This window comes from Bubalus kerabau, chromosome 2, assembly GCF_029407905.1.
Source record: "Bubalus kerabau isolate K-KA32 ecotype Philippines breed swamp buffalo chromosome 2, PCC_UOA_SB_1v2, whole genome shotgun sequence".
Classification (NCBI taxonomy): Eukaryota; Metazoa; Chordata; class Mammalia; order Artiodactyla; family Bovidae; genus Bubalus; species Bubalus kerabau.
In genome coordinates, this window is record NC_073625.1 from 145,903,302 (window position 1) to 145,925,021 (window position 21,720).

General features: G+C 40.0%; 1 protein-coding gene across 5 annotated transcripts in view; it reads right to left on the bottom strand.

Moving 5' to 3' along the window:
- Positions 1–307: 307 nt before the first annotated feature.
- SERPINI1 (serpin family I member 1) overlaps positions 308–21,720 on the bottom strand; it is an 82,752-nt gene continuing 61,339 nt past the window's right edge. For all 5 annotated transcript variants that reach the window (XM_055569157.1, XM_055569156.1, XM_055569155.1 and 2 more), the window contains 4 exons: positions 19,615–19,712; positions 3,612–3,698; positions 2,082–2,171; positions 308–1,852 (listed from right to left, as the gene is read on the bottom strand). In XM_055569157.1, the coding sequence (XP_055425132.1) occupies positions 1,776–1,852; positions 2,082–2,171; positions 3,612–3,698; positions 19,615–19,712 (352 nt within the window). In that variant the 3' untranslated portion in view covers positions 308–1,775. The remainder of the gene's footprint in view (positions 1,853–2,081; positions 2,172–3,611; positions 3,699–19,614; positions 19,713–21,720) is intronic.

Genomic DNA, 21,720 nt, shown 5'->3' on the forward strand with positions numbered 1-21,720 from the left:
AAAAACCAATTTAGGGTACTTCATTGATTGACCTAATTTTCTATAAATTAACCACATTTAAACAACTAGTGAAGCTTTCCAGGGGTTCATTGGTAAAGAATCCGCCTGCCAATGCAAAGGGACACAGGACATGTGGGTTCAATCCCTGGGTCAGGAAGATCCCCTGGAGAAGAAAATGGCAACCTATTCCAATATTCTTGCCTGGAGAATCCCCATGGACAGAGGAGCCTTGTGGGCTACAGACGACAGGGTCACAGAGTTGGACATGGCTGAACGACTGAGTACTCATGCATGCAAACAAATAATATTTAAGTGTTCCACATGTATCCTTTATTTTAGCAATATTCAAGATTTAGTGTAAAACAAAATCACCAAAGGAACTTTTTAAAAATGCAGATTTTCAAGTTTTTCCTCTCAGTTTAGAATTCAGTATGTCAAAGTCAGGCCTGCTTGCTCTAAACCACAGGTCTCCTGAACAGAATTCAAGTTAATAATATCAATCCTTTTAACAGCTCCAAATCATAGCAAGATACCTAACATACAAGAAAGTCACAATCAAACTGTTTCTGTTAAATTTTGAAACATTTAAAACTTTTTCAGAAATTATTAATCAAAGAATCAAACATTTGGCATTAAATGAGTCTCGTTCCATTCATGGAATCTGATAAGATTATTCCTTCCCCCATGCACCCATCCCCCAACAAAGGAATGCCGTTATTTCAGCCACAGGATAACAAAATAATTTACTAGAGAACTTAAGAAATTGATACTGTCCCCACTGGAATTGACAACATTTGTACTAGAAAATAAAAGCAAAACATTACGCAAAGGACGTATCTCTCAAGAGGTCTCAAACACAAGTGTATTCCAGAACCATCAGGAACCAATGGGAAAAACGAGGAATGCAATACTTCAATTACAGATCTTTAAGTTCAAAAAAGGAAAACCTCTTACACAGAACAAACAAGAACATCCCTGTGAGCAGCTTTCGGCCTGTTACCTGCCAGTTTCCAGTATCTGTACCAGCAGAGTTTTTCTAGTTTATTCTCCAGTGACGTACCAGAGGGCATATTTTTAATTTGCTCATCTGGCTTACTTGGAGACTTGGGGGAACTAAGTTGTAGGTCAGATTTTACTTGCAGCAGCAAAACATGGTGATATACCAGGCTTGTAATCTATATCACCCTTATGAAGCCAAGTGGATCTTTAAAGACATAGTCAATAAGCTATAGCTATAAGCTATGGGTTGGCATAGCCCCAATTTTTTCCTAACAAGTTTTTTCATGGAGCCACATAAAAGATGTTCAGTTTGCAGATTTTTATTTTAAACTATATACTGTCTTCAGAGAAACAGCAATCAGAGTTTTTGTGGAGTAGTTGTCCACAAAAATACCTCACTAGTTGTTATGTATAAGTGAATAACACTAATTTACTTTGGTGCTTTGTTTCTGCACAATTATGAAAGACTTAAGAAGTCCAGAAGTACCACTGTTTCCAAATTCTACCTAGAGGTATCTATATACTACAACTTCTAAAATGAAAAACAGAGCTGTTCACATGTTCACTATGTACTTTTATTTTAAATACTAGCACAACAAACACGATGACTGATAACATTCCTTGACAAGGTGGCTTATAATTTACATACATTATTTTTTCAGGAACTATTTTAAATATTATTTTAAGATATATTGTAAAACACAAGTCTCAAATATATACCAGTTGCAAACATAATGTGCTTAGTTACTGTTTTCTTTGTTACTCAAATAAGTGATTTAAAGTTCCTCAAAATCATGTCCACTGGCGTTCATGGTTTCAGGATGCATGACTCGTCCCATGAATAGGATTGTACCTGCATTGGGTAGGAAGTGAACAAAAAAGGAGTTGAACAAAAGCTATTTATTTTCCTTCTTGCTTACGATTAGCAATGTTCTAAAGATAAGAATGTGAATAAATTATTGTCACTTAAAAAATCATTTGAACATTAGAAATTATCTGATAAAAATGCAGGAATATGTTTTCAATTAACAAACGATTTCTTTTTGGTCATAAATAAAGTTCTGTTCTCACAACAGACTTACCTGTTCTCCTGTTCCTGATAAGAAAGAAAAATGGATGGTCGACAATAACTTGAGGATACAGCACAGCCATCCTGCTAATTGCAATCATTCCTGTAGCACAGAGAAAGTAATTACATGTCTGTGGAGATGCAGGGACTAATGAGCAATTTCTCCAAACCATCTATGTTCAGCACAAAGGTAATGATTTATACAAGGCAAGATTTTAAAGACTTTTAAAGAGAGAAAAATTGTAAATGAGCTAACATCTCTACTTGATCTTAAAGAAAAACAAACACATACACACACATGTACACACACTCAGTTTCCTCCCATCACCCCACCGAAAACAGAGGTTAATTTATTCTGCCTATTACAAATTTATTCTCAGCCTCAGACAAATACTTATGGCTTGAATAAAATGACTTAAGGAAAGTGGAAAAAAAAACAAAAACAAAAAACCAAATACCCTCCTCTAGTTTTCCCCTCCCCGTTTCTTTATATTACCAAATCATCATTTCTTTTATCTGAAATGGGGATTTTACATAGCAAGTCACCAGGGTTCTAGCAAGTGGCCAGAACAGCAGTGATTAAAGAGAAAATACAGCAGGGAGAGATTCAATGATGTTTCCTACAGCTGGGAAACTGAATTCCCTTGAGATCCTTATTGTGGGATAATCATTTTATACTTGCTGCAGGGTGATGCATTGTCAGGAAAAGGCCAAGATTAAATGATGTAAGATTTGAAGCTTTCTTGATGCCTGAGACTACTGTTTCTATTTCCTCCCCCAAACAGCATTTTGACTGATGAGATCCTTTTAATGGGTAAATATATGCGGAGGTTAAAAATGTGTACAAACATGATGTGTTACATTTTACTAGAGAAGGGAAAAATCCTTCTAAAATTTGGTGATGGCTGTTGAACATGATATTGAAAAAAAAAACAAATAAACGAGAAAAGAAAAATCCTTCTTACTTAACTAAGGAAATCAGAATGTTCAAAATAATTAAGGACGTTTACTGTTATTGTTGATGGTTTTTTTTTTTTTTTGGATGCATGATTTAGATAAATTTTTAAAATTTTTCATTTAAAATTATTATTTTATTATTAACTTAAAATTTTGTATTGCATGCTATCATGTCTGCTTGTTTGTGCATGGGCTTTTAAAAAAATCAAAGCTCTTCACTGACAAAGTTAAGAACTAACTCCCACAAATAATTAAATAGAAAGAAAAATGTTTAACGGGGCAGCAGGGAAATATTTTAAATATTTAAATGGACAGCACAGCAGGAAAATCTATTCTGCAGAGCTGACAATCTCCTCCGGCCTCTCATTAGAGATGGGAGTTACTCTGTATGGGGCACTGAAATGAATGCATGTTTCATATCCTATTTGGAAAATCCTAGCACGTTCATCATTAGCTTGACTTCTAAGTGAGTGCAGCATCAGTTTTATGACTTGGTTCTAAAAATGACTCCCATTCCCCTACCCAAGACTGCTTTAAGAATACAAATCTAGAAAAGGTGAGATTTGGGAAGACCACAGTTTGGCACCTGAGGCAGCAGCAGCTTCTGAGCCTTCTTCATTGACCTCTATGAAGCACTTGTGAATTGCTTTGGAAAGGAAAATCTCTTTGTTATCTGCAAAAAAAAAAAAGAGAGAGATAACAGAAGCTTTTTTTTTTTTTTTTTTTTGGTATCAGAGATAGGGAAGCACTTTACCCTTTACAGATCTGAGAAACATAAGTGACATAAGGTACTAATATAAAACATATGAGGTAATGTTGTAAGATTACTTTTATGATTTGAGAGAACTGTTGAAGATGTATTTCCTGTTTTGTCTTTTATATTATATTCTCTTGCTAACTTTCTCCTCCATTTTATTGGTAATTTTCCCATCGTTTATTTCGTATATTGCCAGGAAAAGCAAAACATGGCTCTGTTTTTAATAACAATTTTAAATTAGTACATAACTCAAGAAAAACTCTATCTGTTTCTCGCTAACTTGAAACTTAAAAACATAAAATGAAAATGGGTAGAAATCCACATATAATCAAAATAAGAAATTAAAAAAAAATCTAATCTCTAATTACTGTGATAATATAAATATCCTTGGCAAAGGAAAACAAACTCGACTTCTAGATTGTAGAAATATGAATATATTAAAAAGTTATTTCCCATTCCAGTTAATTGGTTTATCTCAGGTTTCAAAAACACACTTTATCTTCAGGCTAAATAACACTTTTAATATTAGGAGGGCTGTTTTTGCCTTTGAATTGTCTTTCTAGTTATGCTTACTTTTAAGTTGATGGCTGTTGTAGCTTGAATTTTGGAGAAGGAAATGGCACCCCACTCCAGTACTCTTGCCTGGAAAATCCTATGGACAGAGGGGCCTGGTAGGCTGCAGTCCCAGGGATCGCTAAGAGTGGGACACAACTGAGCGACTTCACTTTCACTTTTCACTTTCATGTATTGGAGAAGGAAATGGCAACCCACTCCAGTGTTCTTGCCTGGAGAATCCCAGGGACGGGGAAGCCTGGTGGGCTGCCGTCTATGGGGTTGCACAGAGTCGGACATGACTGAAGTGACTTAGCAGTAGCAGCTTGAATTTGTTCTCTAAAATGCATATATTGAAGCTCTAACCCCCAAGATTTCATAATAGGACTGTATTTGGAAATTGATGTTGTTGTTTAGTCGCTAAGTTGTGTCTTATTCTTTGTGACCCCATGGACTGTAGCCTATCGGGCTCCTCTGTCAATGAGATTTCACAGGCAAGAATACTAGAGTGGGTTGCCATTTCCTTCTCCAGGGGATCTTCCCAACCCAAGGGTCAAACCCACGTTTCCTGCACAATTGTGCAAGCCAACTCCTTAAAATAAATCTCAATCTGTGTGTGTGTGTGTGTGTGTGTGTGTAAATGTCTATATAGACACAAATGCACATAGCCATCTGTATGTGTGTGTATCCGTTCATCCTGTTGGATCTGTTTTATCTGGAGAACCCTGACTAATACAACATGTGAAGACATAGAAGACGGCCATCTATAACTCAAAGAGAGAGGTCTCATAAGAAACCAACCCTGAAGACACCTTAATCTTGGACTTTCAGCCTCCACAACTATGATGAAATAAATGTCTGTTGTTTAAGCCACTCAGTCTGCAGTGCTTTGTTATGGGAGCCCTAGAAAATGATACAATACAACAGCATTCAGTCTTGGGCTTCCAACTTCTCTTCAAGATTAAAACAAAACAACCAGGAGGTACCTCAAATACAGAAAAAAGAAAAAGTAGCACAAGGAAGCAAGAGAAAGGATTACTCAAGTTTGTACCTTTTTTTTTTCATCCCAGGAGGTCTACTTCAAATTTAAGATAATTAGCTTTGTTGCTGATGCCGAGCACCTCTCAGTAAAGGCAGAATTGATTTCCTATTAAACTGCTTAGTACTACTTTCAAAAACACGTAATTATCTGATACGGTTAGAAAATGATGTTAGACAACATTTTTGGTACACCTCTTGAAACACTCCTGCTTGTTCTGAATAAGCCTCAAGACAAACTGGTGGCATCTCTGATCATACTTTTCATAGATCTATTCCTTCTTCAGCTCGTATTTAGCAATAAGATATAAGCCCTGCATTATGAAATAGTCCATCTCACATATTATGATAGTTTCTTCTAGAATGCATTTGATAACTAGAAGAAAATTAGAAGGCATAAAGTTTTACATTAAACAAGTATAACTAGCTCTCTCAAATCCAGACAACTAGTCTTTTTTAGCAAACGAAAAGAAAAATATCAATTGCATTAAGTAACTAGTAAAAACAATTTAGTTGGCAAAACACTGAAATCCAAGAAAGTAAAACATATTAACTATTTAGTATTTAAATGGTGCTATATTATTTTCGGATTCTGCTGTCAATTTTTATCAGTCTGCCAGTTAAGGCAGGGTCACACATCAATGGCCCTGAGTGTGAAAGTGGCAGTAAAGAGTGTCCATAGAAGAGAATTTTTAAAAATCACAAAGAATACTGGGCATAATTTTCTGCAGATAAATGTTAATCAACTTTGTGTGTGTGCTAAGTCAATTCAGTCACGTCTGACTCTTTGCAACTCTATGAACTGTAGCTTACCAGGCTCCTCCATCCATGGGATTTTTCAGGCAAGAATACTATAGTGGGTTGCCATTCCCTTCCCCAGGGGATCTTGCTGACGCAGGGATTAAACCTGCATCTCTTACATTTCCTGCACTGGCAGGTAGGTTCTTTACCACTAGCACCACCTGGGAAGCTTAATCAACTTTAAGGGGTATAAATTATTTACTATGCACTGTATCTGTTTATAATACACAATTTGGTAAATTCTGATAGATGTGTATATCTATGACCCCACTTCCACAAATAAGACAAAGAATATTTCCACTTCCCCTCAAAGTTTCTTGTGCTCCTTTATGTGGATAACTTTGAAATAGAAGATTCGCCATGAACTGAACAATTTTACAAACATACATAAATCAGAAAGTTGAATCAAGGAAAAATATAGAAAGTCTGAATAGTCCAGTAAGCATTAAAGTAGCTGAATCAGTAGACAGAATCTTCCCCAGCCCTCAAAAGTAAAGACTCCAAGCTTAGATGGTTTTCTAGGGAACTTTAACCAAATCTTCTAGGAATAGATAGAATTTTCTGAGATAAAACTATTCCAGACTCTAGAAAGAGAATAAAAGCAATCTAAGTCATCTCTGGGTAGTCTTAACCTTGCTATTAAAATTAAACAAGTTCAGTTCAGTTCAGTCGCTCAGTCGTGTCCGACTCTTTGTGACCCCATGAACCGCAGCACGCCAGACCTCCCTGTCCATCACCAGCTCCCAGACTCTACCCAAACCCATGTCCATTGAGTCGGTGATGCCATCCTACCATCTCATCCTCTGTCATCCCCCATCTCCTCCTGCCCTCAATCTTTCCCAGCATCAGGTTCTTTTCCAATGAGTCAGTTCTTCGCATCAGGTGGCCAAAGTATTGGACATCAGTGGCCAAAGTATTCAACATCAGTCCTTCCAATGAACACCCAGGACTGATCTCCTTTAGGATGGACTGGTTGGATCTCCTTGCAGTCCAAGGGACTCTCAAGAGTCTTCTCCAACACCACAGTTCAAAAGCATCAATTCTTTGGCACCCAGCTTTCTTTATAGTCCAACTCTCACATCCATACATGACCAGTAGAAAAACCATAGCCTTGACTAGATGGACCTTTGTTGACAAAGTAATGTCTGTTTTTTAATATGCTGTCTAGGTTGGGACTGTCTAAAAAAAGAAAATCATAGACCAAACTCACTTATTAACATGGAGGTAAAATTCTTTAAAATCAAAAAATTAAACCTAGAAGCATATACAAATCCTTTTTTAAAATGAGTTTCTGGGGATGTCAGCAGTTAAAACTGTTCTGCCTCCAGTTCACATCACAAGCTTCCTCTAGGATGACCATCAAACACAAACCAATTTTTGCTACTCCCCTACTTAACCCTTATCCTCTAACCTGCTAGCCCGCCCTCCCATCTCCCATTCAGTATATCACACACCTACATGCCTGCTCAGGATGCAGTATGAAGGCCTCGTGAGGTTGACTCTGCCTCTTTCATTTAGCATTCTTCACTCTACATACTGTGTTCCAGATTTTTTGAACTGCAGTGGCTTTAGCATACCACACTTTATCACTTCTGTGTCTGTTTCCCTGGAAACTCCCTAAACCCTTGTACAGTCAGGCACTAATCTTCTTTTAAGGCTCAGCTCCCAACCCTACCTGGGCTTCCCTGGTGGCTCAGAAGTAAAGAATTTGCCTGCAATGCAGAAGACCCGGGTTTAATCCTTGGGTTGGGAAGATCCCCTGGAGAAGGGAATGGCCACCCACTCCAGTATTCTTGCCTGGAAAATTCCACGGGCAGAGGAGCCTGGCAGGTGGGCTACAGTCTATAGGGTCACAAAGAGTCAGACACGACTGAGCAGCTAACACTTTCACATTTTTCCCAACCCTACCAGGACTTTTCTGCTCTCCTCTGATTCCTACCCCCCATTAAAGTAGAACTAAGCACTTTCTCTCTGAAGCCAGGATCTAATTCTATTTAAGCCTTCATAATATATCATATTTATACTGTTATCTCTCTCTTTCAGTGGATTTTCCACCTCCTTCAGGCAAGGATTGTGTCCTTCCTCTTAACGCCCCTGGCTTCTGGCATCTAGTGAGCCTAAGGGGTGAACTAACCTAAGTAGAGGGAGCTTCCTGGTAATATGTAATTTACCAGTATTTAATTCAACATTTTGTTGTTGTTTAGTCATTAAATCGTGTGTGATTCTTTTGCAACCCCATGGACTGTGTAGCCTGCTTGGCTGCTCTACCACTGAGCCATCAGAGAAGCCCACAATCCAACATTAGTAATTGTTGAATGAAAGAAAGAGGAAGTGTTAGTTGCTCAGTCATGTCCAATTCTTTGTGACCCCATGGACTATATCCTGCCAGGCTCCTCTGTCCATGGGGATTCTCCAGGCAAGACTACTGAAGTGGGTAGCCATTCCCTTCTCCAGGGGATCTTCCCAATCCTGGGATCAAACCTGGGTGTCCTGCATTGCAGGCTGATTTTTTACTGTTTGAGCCACTAGGAAAGCCCAAATGAAAGGGGTTAATTGTTTCATATATTAATAGTAAGACCGTGGGTATTGTCACTCTACAGGCCCCATGACCACAATTCTGTTCACAATTATGGCTATAGAGTCTATTCTTATAATAAAATAAAACATATGACACTAATCCAGAGTAGATGGAAAACAGTCCCAGAGAGACAGAAAGACTACAAAGACCTCACACACACTAGAAGACTTAGAAAATCTAACTGAGTGGAAGAACAAAGGGAATGTGACTCAACCACCAATGTTATCATATATATTTCAAAGACAGCAAAGAAAGATTGAAACTAATGTCCCAACCCCACCAGAGACAGCAGGCTTCTGCAGTTGTAAACACGATCTCAGGACACTTAACCTTGAGAGAAATGCCACCTCTTTGGATGTACAAGTAGGAGAGAACATGTAAAAAGTGAGAAATCACATCATGAATACCGAGTTTTTCTTTTGGGACAAACTTCAAGCCGTTACATTGAAATAAAATATAAGCTGTAAATGGATTAAGAAAGAGTACACTGCCAGCACATCACAGAAGGAGATAAGGTCATGCAGGAATACAGGCAAGTTCATAGCTTCATTGTTTGCCCTCCTATACTGCTCACTCTTGTGTAATTATGTGTCAATCAAGGCCATCTTTCCTACTAGGCCAGACACTTACTCCCTGAGGGCCTGGACCTTCCTGTGCTATTCATCTTCTGTCTCAATCCCCAATTTCAGGCACACTGCCAGCCACTCAGGTATTTGAGGAATCATTATGTGAGGGGAGTTAAAGGAGATTCACACTGATGAGTTTATCTTATTGCTTAGAGAAAAGATAACTGTTCTCTAAAAATGGAAATAAAGAAACCATTGGGAAATAGACACACCAAAAAAAAAAAAAAAAAGAGAAATCCACACACCGCTCCCAAGCAGTCTTCTGGTCACTGCAGACACTGCTGCCAAATAACTGGTCCTGCTTTCCTCCGGGCAGCACGGTGCAAGGCTTTTCACAATGGATGAGATGGGAACAGGGCAGCAAACCCTAGATCCCCCAGAGAAGAGCTGGGAGATAATACAAGCTTTTCCCAAAAAAGCAGAGCAAAATACTAAGGTATTCATTCAGCCGCAGAGCAAATATTTATTGAGTACCTTGCTTGCATGAGGTGTTGTTCAGGGCACCAGAGGCTCTGAGTGTCTGCGATGGACATAATGCTGGCGGGCTGGCCTTCATACAGGAGGATGCCACTACTTCCTTCGTGGCACTGTTCCTAAACAGTCAATTTAAATAGATTGCTGCGTCACCAAGGACAGGCTTAAAATAACAAAATGAACGGAGTTCCATAACAGAACCCTGGGGTACCAAAAACGTCTCTGTCTCTGTAATTTAGCTGCTAAAATATTTTGAGCTTCAGTCCCACCCACGACCTTTAGAAAGCTTTTAAGAATCTGAGCTCCTTCAAGGTGGGAATAGTGTTTGCTTGTTTGTTTTTCCGCATAGATTTTGTGATAGACCAGCAAATATTCATTTATGTATTCACTCATTCACTTAGTCATGTACTGAGCACCTGTGTGCCTGATACTGTTGATGAACTGGGTATACTGCTGCTGCTGCTGCTAAGTCGCTTCAGTCGTGTCCGACTCTGTGCGACCCCATAAACGGCAGCCCACCAGGCTCCCCCGTCCCTGGGATTCTCCAGGCAAGAACACTGGAGTGGGTTGCCATTTCCTTCTCCAGTGCATGAAAGTGAAAAGTGAAAGGGAAGTCGCTCAGTCGTGTCTGACTCTTTGCGACCCCATGGACTGGGTATACTATGATGCACTAAATAGTTCCTTCCTGGGAGGGAAAGCAGACATTAAATGAATGCGTGCTCAGTCGCTCAGTTGTGTCCAACTCTTTGCGACTCCATGCAACCCTGCCAGGTTCCTCTGTCCATGGGGTTTCCCAGGAAAGAATACTGGAGTGGGTGGCCATTTCCTACTCCAGGGGATTTTCCTGACCCAGGTATTGAACCCACATCTCCTGCATTATCTACATTAGCAGGCAGATTCTTTACACTTTCACTTTACCTTTTACCACTGAGTCACCTCGGAAGTCCAGACATTAAATAACAAGGATGATTTTTAAAAAAGCGAATCAATGAAAGACCACAGTTTCAGGGTATATTAAGTATAAGAAATAAGATAAAGTGATGGGTTAGCTGTGACTAGGGCAGGTAAGAGGAACTACCTGATATCAGATGTTAAGAAAGGCTTGTCTAAGGAGATTAATTTGAGCTGAGACCTAAAGAATACAGAGGAGTCAGCGCTGGACAGACTTGAAGGCAGAGTTTCCGGTAAAATGGGAGAAAGGCTAGTGCAAGGCAGGTACAAGCCAGGTGTGTTCAAGGACCCAGAAAAAGCCTGTGTGACTGGAGCATGGGGAGCGAGGAGGGCCAGAGCCTCGAGAGAAGCCCCCAACTTGGAGCAAGGCAGGGCCCAGGATCATCTCCTAAGGGCTCACTGCCACCCAGCATCTATCCTGCTTCTCACATTGTGTTGGGCTCTGAGGACAGAAAGACATCTGTGACACATTCTGACAGCTTCTGAGGAGCTCCTGGCTTAGTGACAGGTAAGAGAACAAACAATCTAAAGAAAAGTAGAACTCTGATAGCCCTTTGCACTATCAGAGTTCAGATGACGGAGAGAAAAACCATCTAGGAAGGGAACGATGTCCAGGAAGCTGCTCAGGGATGGTGATATATGAACTGGTTCTAGAAGAATAAGTAGAAGAGTGAAAGTTGGAGAAGGGGACAAGGCCATTCCCAAGTCAGGAATTATATTTGCAAGGTGAGAGGAGCAGTGGTGATGACCTGAAAGTCCAACTGAAGCCGGGGCTATAGGAGGAGGGAAGTGGCAGGGAATGTGCTCGATCTTAAGAGCTTGGATCATGATGCTAGAGAGCCTGGGGTTCGTTCAGAAGGAACAGGACACGACTGCTCTGATTTTAGCAGATACCTGTGGCAGCAGCTGGAAAGCGTGAATTGGGTGAGCAATCAGCTGGGGCCAAGAAGATCAACTTTGTCAGCTGTTGCAACAGTCCAGGCAAAAACGTAGGGGGAGAAGTGGAATTATGGTTTCAGTTGGAACCATAGCTGGAAGAGAAAGGCAGCTCTCTGACTTACAGGCAGAAGAAGAAAGAGAACAAACAAGGGCAGGTTGTAAGAGTCAGTACAGCACAAATCCACATACTTGAGTCTGACCTGAATACGGCTTTTGCTGTGTCTTCTTAATTCCTTTATTTTATTGGGTCCTTTATTAAAGCTCATACTTTGTGCTGAAGGATTTAGTACTCTCTTTCTCTTTCCCCTTACACCTTCCAAGAGGATTATCTATTAATCCAAATGCTGACATTCATTTCCATTACAAAAATAGCCCTACTCTATAACCGGATCCTCACTGCAACTAGATGAGCATTTTAAATACAGCCTGAGAAGAAAATGATTCTCAGCACTCTCTAGGTTCCATGTTTATTATATGAGTCTTTACTATGTTTTATGTTAATGGAATTTAGCGTCAAAAGTAATGGACATCAAACAGAGGTGAAAAAATAAACACCACAGATACAGAGCGTCTCATCTTATTTGTTCTTTCATTCAGACAGTACAAAGCAGAAATCAACAGTGCTGGGTGCCTCTTAAACACACATAAGGATCAATTTGGGGGAGCTTAAATTCTGGCAGGGGATACCTAATACATAAATAATTTTAGGAGATTAGATATGATATGTGACATGAGAAAAATAAGAGAATATTGTAGTAGTTAAGGAGTGGTAGCTTCTGGTTGGTATAATCATGGTGACTTATTAAAGTTAGGGATATCTGACCTGAGGCTCAGTTCAAAAGATATTTCAGGTGGGAGAGATTTCATAACGATGGGGTGCTGGGGCAATGTGGGGTGCCGAGCGAGTGTTCAGTTTGGCTGGAGCACAAGCTGTCTGTAAGGAATTAGATGGAGCTGGGGCTGGAGGGAGCTGAGGCCTGAATGTCCTGATGAGAAGTGTGGATAGTGCACGGCAGACTGAAGGGAGGCTTTGAACAGGAACTGGAATGATCTGAGAGTGAGTTTTAAGGCGATTAATCTTGGCAGTGGTAGATAAGACAGATTAGATGGAAGAGAGATTGGAAACCGTTTAGGAGGCTATTGAAATAGTCCAGGGCAGCAGTAATGAGAGTCTGAAATGAAAGTAGATGCCATGGAACAGAAAATGAAAGAGTGGATTCAAGAGGTCTTAGCAAAGGGTTCTCAAGTCACTCAATTTTTCCAGAAGCAAGAGAATGTGAAGCAGGGTATTTTGTTGTTGCTGTTGTTCACTGCTAAATCACATGGACTATTTTTGAAGAAAGATAAAATTTTCATTACATGATTTAAAAATGTAACAGCATCCCAACAGTACCAAATTGTTTTCTGGGTGCTTTCAAATTTATAAATTCTGCTAATAATGTTATTTTTAAAAGATTTTCTTAGTTTTTAAATGCATGCGTGTACACCCAGTCATGTCTGATTCTTTGGGCCCCACAGACTGCAGCCTTCCAGGCTTCTTTGTCCATGGAATTTTCCAGGCAAGAATACTGGAGTGAGTTGCCATTTCCTTCTCCAAGGGATCTTCCTGACCCAGGAATTAAACCTGCTTCTCTTATATCTCCTACTTTAGCAGGTAGATTCTTTCCCAAAGAGTATTAAAGAAGTCATACATACACAAGGTAAATTTCCAAACCAAATACAGTGGCCTATGAAGTGAAAAGCCCTCTCTCACCTACAGCCTCTGTCCTTTATGCAACAACTGCTATCATTTTCTAAGATAGTCATAATGTTCTGCTCATTTCAAAGCTTAAATGCATACTTATGAGGAGGTGGTCTAACATGGTGACAGAGCAAAATCCTGAACTCTGCTTCCACAGACACCAAATCTACTGCTATGTATGGAACAATGACTGCTGGAAAAGAATGAATAAGCAGCTGACCAACGGGAGGGGCCACAGTGAGTCAAAGGGCCTCATGGAGACAGGTAGGAGAGGCAGAGGATCAGTCTCACCAAAAATCCCACACCCTGGTGCAAAGACCCCCAGTAGGGAGGGATTTCTGGTCCAGAGCTACTCACCCAACCCTGCAGAGATGAGATCCCCAAATATCTGGCTTTGGAAACCTAAGGGGCTTATGTCCAGAGGACCCAGGGGCTGGGGAGACTTGAGACATTCCTTTTAAATGACACGGTCTCGCTTGTTCCAGAATTCAGCACAAAGGCAGCAGTTAGAGAAGTGGCATGGATGAGTTCTGTGTTTGCTCTCTCCCTGTACCTTGCTTGCACAGGCTCAGCTTTGCTGGTCTTGGGTGTGCCCCATTCCCTGAGCTCGTTCCCAGTCTTTCTAAAGGCAGGGGTGTGCCCTTCCCCCAGTGTTCTTCACCTGCATCACTAAAGCCGGGGAGTGAGCACAGTCCATTCAGGGAGGCCCCTTAATTGCCTGGTCTTTTGTGGCCAGAGGGGTTTGCATTTCTGGCCCCCACCCCCAAACTGTAACAACCAGAGAGAGAGTTCTGTGAGGCTCCTACCGCCAGGGCACTGCATAGACAGTAAATTAAAGCCACCCCAGTCTGCCTGTGAAAAGCCTCATTGCCTTGTCCTGGAGCTTCAACCTGAGGGACAGGCTGCAGGTGTGTTTCCATGTACAGGCTACAGAGGCGCTCACAGAGGATGTAGGTAGGAAGACACCCTCCTTCAGCCCTCCCTGGGCCTCACCACAACTTGTTGGTACCTCCCCAGAAAGAAATTATTCACTCCCCTGAAGCCCTGATTTTTGCAAACTTTCACCTGGGGACACATTGAGATCTGGTCTGGAGATCAGCAGTGTTTGTAATTGTGGGCCCGCAGGGCTGCATGGACTTGCATACCTTAAAAGCTACAGCCTGGGGCTTCCCTGGTGGCTCAGTGGTGAAGAATCCACCTGCCAGTGCAGGAGACAGGAATTCGATCCCTGATCCTGGAAGATGCCACGTGCCACGGAGTAACAAATCCCGTGAACCACAACTGTTGAGTCTGTGCTCCAGAGCCCGTGAACTACAACTACTGAACCCTGTGCACCCTACAGCCCATGCTTTTCAACAAGAGAAGGCACTGCAATGAGAAGCCCGCGCACCACCACTAGAGACTAGCCCCTGCTCCCTGCAGTAGAGAAAAGCCCACACGCAGCAATGAAGACCCAGCACAGACAAAATAAAATAAATAAATAAAATTATTTTTTTAAAAAGAACCACTCTACAATAAAACATTTTTGTCACTCCTCCCTTAATTAAATCCAGCTGTTTATGTCTCTCTCCTCACAAGTCTGTGTGTTTCTTCAGAGCAGGTCAGATCAGATCAGATCAGTCGCTCAGTTGTGTCCGACTCTTTGCGACCCCATGAATCGCAGCACGCCAGGCCTCCCTGTCCATCACCAACTCCCAGAGTTCACTGAGACTCATGTCCATCGAGTCAGTGATGCCATCCAGCCATCTCATCCTCTGTCGTCCCCTTCTCCTCTTGCCCCCAATCCCTCCCAGCATCAGAGTCTTTTCCAATGAGTCAACTCTTTGCATGAGGTGGCCAAAGTACTGGAGTTTCAGCTTCAACATCAGTCCTTCCAAAGAAATCCCAGGGCTGATCTCCTTCAGAATGGACTGGTTGGATCTCCTTGCAGTCCAAGGGACGCTCAAGAGTCTTCTTCAACACCACAGTTCAAAAGCATCAATTCTTCGGTGCTCAGCTTTCTTCACAGTCCAACTCTCACATCCATACATGACCAGTAGAAAAACCATAGCCTTGACTAGACGGACCTTTGTTGGCAAAGTAATGTCTCTGCTTTTGAATATGCTATCTAGGTTGGTCATAACTTTCCTTCCAAGGAGTAAGCGTCTTTTAATTTCATGGCTGCAGTCACCATCTGCAGTGATTTTGGAGCCCCCAAAAATAAAGTCTGACACTCTTTCCACTGTTTCCCCATCTATTTCCCATGAAGTGATGGGACCGGATGCCATGATCTTCGTTTTCTGAATGTTGAGCTTTAAGCCAACTTTTTCACTCTCCACTTTCACTTTCATCAAGAGGCTTTTTAGTTCCTCTTCACTTTCTGCCATAAGGGTGGTGTCATCTGCATATCTGAGGTGATTGAGATTTCTCCCGGCAATCTTGATTCCAGCTTGTGTTTCTTCCAGTCCTGCATCATTTTGGGGACACCATATGCTCTGTCTTATGTGGTTGGTGTCCTTTTCACATGTGTACTTCTTTTCCCCAAATAACATGAAAACCTTGCTGATTAAAATGTTTATGACACTTAGTAATCCTCACAAGTACCTAGGAAAATTATAAACATGTATTTGATTACTACTTTCTGCATATAAGTTAAATAAGCAGGGTGACAATATACAGCCATTGATGTACTCCTTTTCCTATTTGGAACCAGTCTGTTGTTCCATGTCCAGTTCTAACTGTTGCTTCCTGACCTGCATACAAATTTCTCAGAGGCAGATCAGGTGGTCTGGTATTCCCATCTCTTTCAGAATTTTCCAGTTTATTGTGATCCACACAGTCAAAGGTATAACATCATAATCATTTCTTCACTTTTATGACTTAGTACTTTGCTCACCATATCTGCCTTACTAAGAGTTGTTAAATGAAAGGAATAGATGTGGCACGGAATATAATTAATTTATATAACTTAAACACCATGAAATTTTCATTAAAGCAGAAAGTAGTAATCAAATACATGTTTATAATTTTCCTAGGTACTTGTGAGGATTACTAAGTGTCATAAACATTTTAATCAGCAAGGTTTTCATGTTATTTGGGGAAAAGAAGTATACATGTGAAAAGGACACCAACCACATAAGACAGAGCATATGGTGTCCCCAAAATGATGCAGGGAATAAATGCTATTGAATTTAGAGGAATGGAGAGGCAAGTTTTATAGCTGTGTCACTAGAAGGTTTCTGAATGAATGATTTATAAGGTAATGTGTATATTTGTAAGAGAGAGAGAGAGAAAGAGAATGAAGAATGTATTAGCTGGGGTGGCTGGTATGCCAGGATTTCCAAGACTCTGGCAAAACTGGTAATTTAAGAATCAAGGAATTCTCACTGAAAGCTTGAGAAGTTAACCTTGGATCAGTTATCCTGAAAATCTCAATTGGGTAGCGTTTGAGGCCAATCCTGGATTTCTTACTGATATTTTAAGGAGTTAAATGATACAAGAAATATAGCAGACAAGGTGGCCCCAGATAAACCTATTCTCTTCTTCTCTCCCTTGTTTTATCCTCTAGCAGATGCTTGTGTGTGCCCAATCAGTTCAGTCATGTCCAACTATTTGTGACCCTATGCACTGCAGCCCACTAGGCTCCTCTGTCCATGGGATTCTTCAGGCAGGAATACTGGAGTGGGTTGCTATGCCCTCCTCCAGGGGATCATCCCAATCCAGGGATTGAACCCACATCTCCTACATCTCTTGCAATGCACCAGGGAAGGCCTAGCAGATGTCTACTGTGTACCAACTATGTGTCAGCCCTGGGTCAAGTACTGGGAATGCCTCTGCAAGCAGGATGCTGAGACAAATTCAATGCTGATGGAGGCTTGTTCAAAGAGCAGAGACTTTCCACTATAGACTATATGAACTCTGAAAAAGACTAGTGTGATTTCAAATCTGCACTAATATGTACATTTATGCTCTACTGTCCCTGAAGTAAAGGCAATTAAATATTACCTTATAAACCTTCCAGATATGTGAAAAAATTTAAGCCACACTGATCACAATAATTGATTTGCCATTACAATGATACTCCCTCAGGACTGAAAAGCAGCAAATATTCTGTGTGTGTGAAATAACTGCGTAGATGTTTGGGTGAGACAGTGAGGAATCATTAATCAAACCGAAAATAGAGCAATGGTAAGAAAGCAAAATATAATTATCCAGTTGGAATTTGGCCAGTATAGCAGACAGATTATCTGAATTCCTAAGGAAAGGAGCGTAAGAACTTTAAATTATCCTATGCGCGAACCATGAATATATTTCTGACTCAAGTACAATGTACACATTACCTTCTGAATCTCCACCAGTCCTATCTTCTTGACAACCCTACTCAAAAGTTCAGAGCCCTAGGATCCTGGATGTAAGCCATGAGGACCTTTCCTCAGGGAACATTCACTTCTCTCGTGAGGACAGGAACATTTATATAGTAGGCATGTATAAAAGTTCTATTAGTGTTTTGGGATGTAAGTTGTCTAAATGACGGGTAGAAGTTGTGGTATTGAATACATCAGTATCATCTCATTGCCAGAAGCTGAATGCTCGTTAGAAAACAATCTTCCCAAGCCAAAACCTGGGAGGATAAAACCTTTTTTCATTGTAGACTCCTTGAGAAATTCTTGAAAGCTATGCACCTGCTATCTCTGCCCTGTCTCTCTCTCTTGTACACACACACACATACACACGCATGCACCCCTATATGCAATTTCAGGGGTGGACGCATCCACTTTTCTAAATTCAGTCCATGTTGAGAAGCTATTATTCACACTCCAGGTTGAGAAGCTATTATTCAGTCAGCTTGATTTTTCTATAGGTTGTTGCTTCAGGAGAGAAAAATCTAAATTCTTTCCTATAAACACATGAAAGGCTAAGGATTTTTTTTTTTTTATCACCTCTACTCTCTCTATAGTTGGAGACTTTGATTCAATAAATTGCATATAAAGAAGCCCTACATATTCAGTATCTTTTTTCTTGATATATATCTGTCTTTATCTCATCAGAAAAAGGATTATTTCCCATGTTCTATAGAAATAATAGAAAATAATTATCTAATCTAAGACTTATACTCACAAGTATCTTAGAATTGGTTGCTTTAAAGTATTTCCAAAAGAATTGTACATTTCTAAGTACCTTAACAGAACTATTACTAATATGTTAATATTTTTATCCTGATCAAATTAGGAAATCAAATAATTTAACTGGTTGTTTTCCTGTGGGAGATTTAAAATAAATTACTCAACAGCTAATATGCCAAGTATATTTGAAGCTATTTCTTCAAAACCATGGTTTTTCATTGAAGACTTAGGACAATATTCAGGAGAAGGCAATGGCAACCCACTCCAGTACTCTTGCCTGGAAAGTCCCATGGATGGAGGAGCCTGGTAGGCTGCAGTCCATGGGGTCGTGAAGAGTCAGACATGACTGAGCGACTTCACTTTCACTTTTCACTTTCATGCATTGGAGAAGGAAATGGCAACCCACTCCAGTGTTCTCACCTGGAGAATCCCAGGGATGGGGGAGCCTGGTGGGCTGCCCCTATGGGGCACACATGGGGTCGCACAGAGTCGGACACAACTGAAGCGACTTAGCAGCAGCAGCAGCAGGACAATATTTACATCATCTCACAGGTATTCTTTTTAAAACATCTAGTTCTCACAGTGGGTACTCAGTTATCCTTTCTGCCTTCTTTCTTTACTATATGATTTATTATAGTAGTTTAGTTTAGTCGCTAAGTTGTATCCAACTCTTGCGACCCCATGGACATGATTTATTATAACCAGATACATTGAGATATTCAATCAACACATCTATTGATTATCTACAAGGCATTTTGTCAGATGTTATGGGGAATTCAAAGATGTATAAGAGAGGTCTTCTGGAGAATATAATCTACTGTCAAAGATAAGACATGAATCAGAATAACATAAATTTAGTGTTATGACTGTATTTATAATTTTCTTATAGAAGTTAAATATATTTGCTATATTTATCTGGCAATTGATAAATATATTTTACCTCAGAACTCTGTAATAAACAGAGGCTTCACCATCATCATTATAAAAAAGCTTTTTGGAATTTTTTTTTTAATTGATGTTTATTTCCTACCAGACAAGGCTGTCAGATTTGCATTTTTGATGAAAACTTCAGTTACTCCAAGAGCCTTCAAAACATCTTTTAAATCAATTTCCTGTTCCACTGTGAACCTGGAGAACATAGAGGGGAAGAAGTATTTAGTTACAGCATATTGTTACCTAGGACAAGAATAAAATGTTAGATATGTTGATTTTTTAAAAGTCTATTTTATAGAGGATAAATTATGCTAAAACTGGCTTTTGACTGCATGTAGCATTTGGTTATTATTGTAAAAAGAGGGAGTATTAAAAAGAATAACATAACAGAATAGTATTACATTAATAAATAGGAAGCCATGTTGGTCTTAATATGGAATCTCTTCTAAATCAATGCATCGTATCACCAATATTTCCAGTGAAAAATATGGACCAAATATGACTGTATTAATAAACAACCACAGTTTTTAAAAGCAAAGGCTTTTTATTAATTTTTTTTATAAAACGTGAAAACAGCTGGTTAGTACTATTTCCTTTTTAAAGTATTGTTACCTTCTAATCAAAACAGATCATAAATATGTAAGTTTTTAGGCAATGGGCTGTGTCCTTAAAAAGCTAAGTCTGTAATAGTCACTAAATGTTATACTAGCATCATTTTTGATTTTCTGGTTTTAAGAAGAATGACAAGAGAATGGTTGCTATAAACAGGAGTAATAATCAGGAGAAAACCAACAGATGAGTAAATGTATAGCAAACATATCAAACTAAGTACTAAATGTTGTCTATATCCAACAGTTTAACTTGCACTTATACATTGTTTACTTTGATACCACAAAAAGCAGATAGTGACTGTGAAAATAATAAGTGGGATGAGTAGGAAAATATACTGCAGAATATATTCAATGGCTTGAGTGAAATTTTAAAGTGTTTTCTGTGTATGCTTTGTCATTTATTTATTTGTTCATTTACTTATTGGTCACAGATGGAGCTTACTATACAATAGAAACTTTTCCAACAGTATAAAATAGATCAATAAAAACAGATTAATTTAAATATCACTACAGCCCTTTGAGGTAGCTATTATTATCTTCAGTTAATATTAGAGGAAACTGAAGGGCAGAGAAATGAAATAACTTGATTAAGTTGTGATGGTGGTGGTTTAGTTACTAAGTCGTATCTGACTCTTTTAGTCCTATGGAATGTAGACCACTCAGCTCCTCTGTCCATGGAATTTCCCAGGCAAGAATACTGGTGTGGTTTGCCATTTCCTTCTCCAGGGGATCTTCCTGATCCAGGGATCAAACCAAGGTCTCCTGCATTGCAGATTCTTTACTGCTGAGCCACCAAGGGAGCTCCACCTTGGATCATAGCTAATAAGTGGCAGAGCTGAGATATGGTCCAGGTAGTATGTATATCCTGATCTGCCTAAAATAGGGACGTGAAGGAAGATGTCAGTAAGGAATCCTTTTTACTTCTTAAAACCAGCTTCGTTTCACACTTCTGAGGCTGTTCAGATGAAGATGGTATTTGATAGAGATTGATTTGGGGCAAGTTCCTTAAGTTCTGAGCCTCGATTTTGGGATGCGGAAAATGGCAATAATAATGCCTACGTCACAGTATCACTGAGGAGATTAAATAAGGTTTCCAAATGTCTTAGGACAGTGCTATCATGCAGGAGGCATGAAATAAAGGGCAGATACTGCTAACAGTACTTACTGTATTGCAGCTATGTGTAACATTTACACTGAGTGTTTACAAGTCCCAGTGCAGTGCAGTGCTAAGTCGCTTTAGTCATTTCTGATATTTTGTGACCCTATGGACTGTAGCTCACCAGGCTCTTCTCTCTGTGGGGTTTTCCAGGCAAGAATACTGGAGTGGGTTTTCATTTCCTTCTCCAGAGTATCTTCCCTACTTAGGGATCAAACCCACATCTCTTCCATCTCCTCCATTGGCAGGAGAGTTTTTTACCATTAGCGCTAGTGCCACTATGTCCTGGGCACTGTGCAAATTCTTTTATGCTTAGAATCCCATTTAATCATCCTTGTGATAATCTCACACAGTCCTATGAGATAGGTATTATTATCTCTGTTCCACAGAAGAACAAACTGAAGTTCAACAACACTAAGCTGCTGCTAAGTCACTT